The following is a 7,663-nucleotide window of genomic DNA, read 5'->3' as shown; positions in this document are numbered from 1 at the left end:
CTAACAAGAGGAATCTGTGGATGATGCTTGATCAGGATTAGGCTAAACTATCATGAGGAATCAGGGTTTAGTATCTCAGGAGACACCATAGGAACACATGAGCATTGTTAGATAGAGAATATCTTTTTAGCATCAGACACCTATTAGGAAGGCCAACGTGTATTCTACTTGTTTTTACACATCATTTCTTTCGCGTGATTTTCCTTTTTGCACAGATAGTTTACACACCTGTTCATATTCACACTTATCTTTACACACCAGACACCTATTTGCTGAAATAGCTTACCAAATAACACAAGTTCTCCGAGAGTTCGATAGTCAGTTTTTACCGTTTTATACTACTTATGCAATCCGGTGCACTTGCCGGAAGCGAACAGTTACCTTGATAAGTCTGAGATTGGTTCCACAAGAAACCCAAAGAGAAGCTCTCACATGTATTTTCTCAAAATGTCAAAAGTCCCCTCCATTGAAAACAAGTTCAATACATATAGTGTAGCAGAGGTGCAGCTGAAAAGGCACCAATTTTATTTAATTAAAATTACAACGAAAAATAGAAAAAAATATTTGACATGGGCCTTCAAATTAGTTTATCAAGATTCTTGGTAGTGTCTTTGGGCCTTCATCCTTCTCCACTTGGGCCTTGTCAAGTATGGCTGATACCATTTGTTGTAGAGTAATGCTCTCACTGTTTAGTCCTACTCCTGGTCATTGGTCCCTGTATTTGGGCAGTTTTGGGATTCTCATCACTTGGGGGCTCGACAAACTCGTCATCCTCTACTTGTTAAGACTACTACCCCGGACATGAGACAAACTCCCTCGACATAGGACAATCTCATTCGACACTGGATAATCTCTTTCACCCGCAAGCCGACTTAGAGTTTGGGGGTTTATATACTGTTTAGGACCCACAAAATACACATGACATCCAACATGGCACTCCGAAACACATGTCAACCCTCCACGTTAGCCCTGTAATAGGAGCACAAACACCAAGTCCTTAACAGTCGGGCTTCCTAGCTGACATGTTATCTCTAACCTATTAATATACAAATATATTTGAATATCTTTATCTATTGACAGATAATTAATTATCTACAAAGTCACACATTATCTACAAGGTACAATTATCTTCTAGCTATTATTTATAAGCTACAATTTATCTCTAACATTATTTACAACCTCCGACTATTATTCATAAGCCAAAAATTACCTGCAAAGACTATAACAACAATCCCTACAAACAAGGACCCGCAACTACGCTTTATTCCTATAAATACCAGGTTCCATCAAATCCTCTACACGATCATTCACACACTTCAGTACACGAGCAACAAGTCTGTGTGTGTCTCTCTCTCACTGGAGCTTTATTTAAGCATATACTTCCTTGATCTCCTAACTCATGTTCTTAGTTGATTTTTTGCAGGATCCCCCTCCTATCCTCTCAACAAAGATCATCCTAAAGCCGACATGTGAAATTTTGGTCACATCCACCCTGATCTATACTAATCCTGGATTTTGGTAAGAATAATAAAATTATAGATAGATTTAAATTACTATAATATAAAATTATTTTCAAACTGAAACGTTATATATAAACAAAAAAATAATAATAATATCTAGACCACATGTCACCTTCTGCTAGTGTAGCGGCAAATAATTTGATATAACTAAGAAAAATAATTCTTTAGTTAATTACAAAGTTAACGTATAATATATATATTTTTTAATTGAGAGAAGCTTAACACCCGGTCGGTTCTTCTACGGTGGTAGTTCTAGAACAAACTAAACGACGACCGACGTGGTGGATTGTGGTCTGTGGAAACGCAAACAGCATTTGCTATGAGAATGAGCAATGAATGAATGATCAATGTCTCATCAGGAGCAAGCCTTAGTGTCCCTTCTCTCTCAGCTCGCCCTTTCCTTGGATGGTGCCGTTTTGGGCTTCGCCTTGGCCTACGCCGCCGTCCGCACCCTCTTCAAATTCACCGCCACCTCCTCCGCCCTCCGCAAGCTCCGCCGCGCCCCCTCCCTCTCTGTCTCCGACCTCCGATCCCTCCTCGCCGAGATACCCTCCGACGGCGACGGAAACTCCAAGGGTGGCATAATCGTAATTGTCCGCGGCACCGTCGACGCCAAGTCAGCCGTCGATGGCACCTGGAAAACCCTGAGACCTGGTGTCTTGGTTTCTCGCGAGTCCGGCGATAAAGGCGTTATTCTTCAAAGAACTCAAACGGTAACCTCTATTTTTTCTTTTTTGTGCTCGAAATTTGGTTAATTTATTGCGATTAATGATCGATTGAACAAAGGAATTTTGCTTGTTTGTTCGAAATTCACCGTTGTTAGGGTTTAATTCGAAAATTTGGGATTATGTTATGGTGTAATTTGAATTTAGGTCTGTATTGTTTAATGTGGGTATTGGAAAGTCCAAAAAGTGGAATTTCTGACAAATTTGTAGTTTATTATAATATGCAAATATTGCATCACAATTTCAACCAAGCAAATCCCTGGAGATTAGTGCCACTGCAAAATAAACCAACTCAAAATGACAAAGGTTCATTGCATTATGCCCACTGAAAAGACACATCCCAACAAGACAGGGGGTGAGCTGTTTGTAGAATAACAGTGTATTTGGGCTTCTCTTGGAACGAATTCCCAAACATACAACAGAAAAGCAATATGTTTACAGATGAGAAACCAACACACACTAAGGGCTTAGATTGAGTAGGTGAAACCGACAAGCGCACTCTAAGTTCCATTTTAGTCTGCACCTTCACATATGTATATTTTTTTTTTACTTTGCACCACCACCACATATTTTTGTTCCGAATCAAGTGTGTAGTGATTGTCATTTCAGAAATTCCACTTTTTTTCACCACCTCCATTAACTTTGTGAATTATAAGACTAATTTATGAATTATTTATTTATTTCATGTTGAATGTTGTGAAGTGTATATACAATGAATGGAAAGGCTTATTTGGATGGACTTCTGATCTTCGAGCCATATTTGCAAGATCTTGGAGACAGCAAGAGTCTACATCTTTAAGGAAGGTAATGGATGCATAACTTTGTTAAATATTGAGGTTCATAATGTAAAAAATTTCTGGTATAATCCTGTCAATTGATTTGCATTTCACGCAGTTAAATTTGAGACTGGTATATATAATTGAGTAGGATAAAAGAATCACCATATTTGACAACAAAGAAGACTCTGTCCTAGCTTATGCAGTATATATATCTTAGTATATTATTTTATATCCATAATCAATTAGTGTTTTTTTTTTTTTTTTAATAATATATAATGCAATCTAATGAATCTATTGCTGCATAAGATTGTAGACCATGGATATGCTTCAGCTGAGCATAACCTAGGCTAGTAAGAACAGGCCAGCATTTTGAACAGGATCCACTTTCAGTTGCAATGGCTTGAACATGAGCTAATTAATAGTATTTGAGGGATTTGATGATATCTTTCTTGTAAATAGTTGCCTGCTTAGGCATAGTAGTCGATCTTGGATAATGGCATAGAATAGAAACTAAAAAAAAATGCAATAGTAGATTGTGGAGTGACTGCTATACTGAACATAATTAATATAATACAAACAATTTCTAATGTACATATTAGATACTCAAAACTTAAGATATATTCAAAATGTCATATCTCAAAGACATGTCATAATAGCTTGAAATCACATACCATAAGAAATAGTCATTTTTATTAAAGATGTGTCATAGTTTAAATTGCAAGGGCCAACAAAGGCCCTGTTACCCTCCCCTATTTTTGAGCTGCAATGCAGAGGTTGGAGGTGTGAAGAGACATTAATGTCAATTTCCTGCCACCACTCCCCATGCCCATAATAAGAGGATAGGAATGTTTTTTGGTATTATTATATTAAGTTGTCCAAGTGTTTTAGATTGAAGAATTAAAAGTCAACAAATTAGAAAGATGAAATAAAAGTTGGAAATATAGCAAAAGAATAAATAAGAAAGTAAAAAGTTGTATGTATGTGGATTTTATTAGAAGCTAAACTGACAATATCAAAAAGATTGAAAGATAGGAAAAGAATAAATAAGAAAATAAAAACTGAAGTATAGCTGAACTGGAAGATAGAAAAACAAGAAAAAATAAACAGACAAAAAAGAAGATAGAATGACAGGAAGAAAGTTATGGTGCAGAGGAAGCTGCAAGGGATGATCTTGGCCGGAACATGTGTGGGGCTTCTTCGATTTGACTGGAAAATGGAGGGGTTGAGGTGTGAACAGGGAATAAATAGCCAGTCTCAGCTGTGATTTTGGCCAGTATTCATGTAACACAAAAATACAATGGTATGAGTTTCTTGTAGCAGCCAGTGACCATGACGCTCTGTGACAGCACCATTGTGGCACTATTTGTTGCTATTCGCTATTCTGTATAAGAGGATTATGTTGCGTCTTTCGGTTTCTCTTTTGTTTTTTCACCTTTGATCTTAACTTGTTTCAATAGCTAGCACATATAATATATCTTGAAATTACAGGAAAAGATGGAGGAGGAAAAGATAGATCAAGCTCACAATTATAAAATATAATACTGATTTATTGTATGTGATGATAAAAATGAAAAGCAGTAAGTTCTATTTACACTAGTACTAGACTCCTAATCTTAACAAAATAAGGAAATAAATCATGAAATATTTTAACAACTACTAACAACAATAACAAGGAAAGTCTTATCCCACTAGAAAATGATCATGTAAGATACTGAAAAATATTTTGAGGTACAATAATGATAATATGAAATGTTTTCTAGATTTTTTAACGATATATTTGTTGTAGGTGCCTTTTCTTCTAACTGATGTTGGACGGCGGCCAAATGCTGAGTATGTTGTTGTAAACATGGATGGCTCAAGACATCCTTTACCTTTGACAACAGTCTATCATAAATTGCAACCAATAACTGCTTCTCCTTATACTTTTTTGCAAGCACTTTTTGGGCATGAATATCCGGTGAGTTGATATTCTCATTGCTTATTTGCAGTGGATAGCATGTTCAATCTCTATACATGTACTATTTCACTTTTCAATTAATCTATTTTGGTGTTGTGTCTCTGTCTCGTGTGAAATTGTTGATCTTTGGTAAATCACATTTTCCGAAATGTCATTATATGTTTCTTGCCTGCAGGTTGGACTACTAGATGAAGAGAAAATTCTTCCATTGGGGAAGGATATCACTGCTGTTGGCCTTTGCAGTTTAAAAAATGGAATTGCTGAAATTAAGTCGTGCAAATATCTACCATATTTTCTGTAAGTTTCTTTTCTTTGAAATAAACTATTATATTGTTGATCATGAAAAAATCTCTACCATTTGGTATTCTTATACATTCGGTATAGTAGTGGGGATTGTTTCATTTGAAGTTATCATAACACTTCCTTTTTTTATACCTTTGGTATCCAGTAGGATACACTCTAGTGGAAATGTCACTTTACTGGTAGAATGATTATGGCTATTTTGATTTTATAATGAATTAATTAATTTGTATTGGTGACCATGAATAAGGAGTTGTGGATCCATGAATATGCGGTTTTGATCAAATTTGCTTGAATTTTCTTCTCAGCGGGCAGAGGTGCCATTTGCGAAGTATAAATTGCTTTTGACAAATGATCCTATGACAAGTCTATCATTTTGGTTTTGGTGGTGTATTAATAAGAGTAATACTGAATTATTGATTTACCCCCTCGTAGTTGAATATTTGAGTGCTTATATTTTGGTAAATATTAATAAATGATTCAGCATGTGGAAGTGCTGCTTATGGTAATTGTCATTGCTTTTGTAGGTCTGACTTGAGTAAAGATCAGATGATAATGGATCTTTCCATCAAAACAAAAATACTGTTTTGGGGTGGTATTGCTCTTGGTTCAATGTCAGTTGGGGTCCTTGGCTATGCAGTTGTGAGGTGCGTTGGTTTGAGTTACCTGTCCATTTATTATATTGTTTATGTGGTGCTTTGGATTTTGTTAATTGTATCTGGCTTTAGATTGTTTTGCGAATGAATAAACTCAGTGGATTGTCTTGGGTTTATAAACTTTATCTGGGTGATTGTGTGTAATAGACGAGTGATTAAATTTTGTTGTCATATGACGATTCCCTTTATTTTGACAATAATCAGAATTTGAAATAATATTATTGGTAATTTTTGGTGGTTAGGGTTGAATTGAAATCCATTAAACTCTGCCTGTTTTCAGGAACTGGAATAAGTGGAAACAGTGGAAGCAACAGAGGCAGCTCCAGCAACAAAGGCAAGCGGTGAGTGATGTTGAACCTCAGATGGATGATGAGATTGAAGATGCTCCAGATGGACAATTATGTGTTATATGTCTAATGAGGAGAAGGCGTTCTGTCTTCATTCCCTGTGGGCATCTTGTGTGTTGCCAAGGGTGTGCCATATCAGTTGAACGTGAAGTGGCACCCAAATGTCCCGTTTGTCGTCAGGAGATCCGAGATTCAGTGCGGATTTATGAATCTTGAACAGACAGGCTGATTGTTCTGTTCTCTCTGCGGCAGAATCTTTTATGCTTTGCTAATGAGAAGAATGTTGTTTGCTTTTTATTTCGATAAGATATGGAATGTGTAGTTGTAGGGAAAACTTGCCTTTGCTCTTATTTCCTGTGAACATTCATCTGGGGTAGATAATAGGTTGTCGAGGTTAATTCGAAGCCTCCTCACTTCTCACTCTGCCAGGTCTTTTGGGGAACCTTATACGCTTATAGGATTTCCAGTTATCCCATTTAGTGTACATAAATATTTAATATTGCAAAAGTCCTATAGAATGAACTCTGGTATGTTATTGTGCATGTGATGTTACTTGTAGACTATAAATCTTGTGTTATACCCGGCTTTAAAGGTAATCTCACGAGTACACTTGTAAATCTAAATCCTACGTATAAAAGTAAAAACTGATGCTGGTAGGTAATAAGGATCCACGAATGCAGTCAGTCAGTGGTTTGTTTGGTGAGGCGCATGCTCTTTCATTGGCAAATATTACGGTTTATTGATTTAAGAAAATGTTTTTTTAATTTTAATTATATAACTGTCATTTATTTTTATTTTTATTCTTATTTTTAAATGTTTGCATAAAAAACATTGAAAATGATAAAAAAACATTATTTCTCAATTTTTTAAATAAAATATATGAGATGATACATTGATACGTTATGATTAAAAGTGAAAATAAATTGTTTTTTCAATTTAAAGTAGGTCCAGAAACAACAGTTGATTAATGTGTATCCTCTGGATCAACATACTGTAATTATATAAATACTAATTATTATTTTATGTAATAAATTTAACTACGAAACTTAATAAAATAAAAAGTTGTTTTCTTTTTAATTTTAACTAATGATGAAAAACAGTTTACTAAAATAAACTAAAAAGAACTAGAGAAAATTATATATTATTTTAGTAAAGATCAAATGAACTCAAGTTTTTTTTTTTTTTTTTTCTATATCCCAAGTGCAACGTTTGTTGGCTTATGATATAGGAAGTAGCATCATATATGCTTGGAAACACTCCCAGAAAATCACTCCTTAATAAGTTTTTGAGATTTTGAGAATTCTAGTTTGGTAGAGGAAAGAGGCCCAAAGTTTTCACTTACGTCTAGGAGCTCAAAGTTGGACTTCAATGAATGAAAC

At 35.2% G+C, this 7,663-nt stretch overlaps 1 protein-coding gene across 1 annotated transcript; it reads left to right on the top strand.

Moving 5' to 3' along the window:
• The first annotated feature begins 1,673 nt into the window (after positions 1-1,673).
• LOC100811939 (E3 ubiquitin-protein ligase SPL2) lies at positions 1,674-6,826 on the top strand. The gene is made up of 6 exons (XM_003552030.4): positions 1,674-2,233; positions 2,948-3,049; positions 4,811-4,981; positions 5,157-5,278; positions 5,809-5,928; positions 6,218-6,826. The coding sequence occupies exons 1-6, from the start codon at positions 1,868-1,870 to the stop codon at positions 6,498-6,500; spliced, it is 1,164 nt and encodes a 387-aa protein (XP_003552078.1). The 5' UTR covers positions 1,674-1,867; the 3' UTR covers positions 6,501-6,826.
• Positions 6,827-7,663: the final 837 nt, after the last annotated feature.

The sequence above is a fragment of the Glycine max genome, chromosome 18, assembly GCF_000004515.6.
Source record: "Glycine max cultivar Williams 82 chromosome 18, Glycine_max_v4.0, whole genome shotgun sequence".
Taxonomy (NCBI): Eukaryota; Viridiplantae; Streptophyta; class Magnoliopsida; order Fabales; family Fabaceae; genus Glycine; species Glycine max.
The sequence above is the reverse complement of the archived record's forward strand: the minus strand, read 5'-3'. Positions and strand labels throughout refer to the sequence as shown.

Coding starts and splice junctions, on each gene's coding strand:
- LOC100811939 (XM_003552030.4), top strand. CDS start 1,868: ATGTCTCATCAGGAGCAAGCCTTAGTGTCCCTTCTCTCTCAGCTCGCC. Junction 2,234..2,947: donor TTCTTCAAAGAACTCAAACG/GTAACCTCTATT, acceptor AATGTTGTGAAG/TGTATATACAATGAATGGAA. Junction 4,982..5,156: donor TTTTTGGGCATGAATATCCG/GTGAGTTGATAT, acceptor TCTTGCCTGCAG/GTTGGACTACTAGATGAAGA.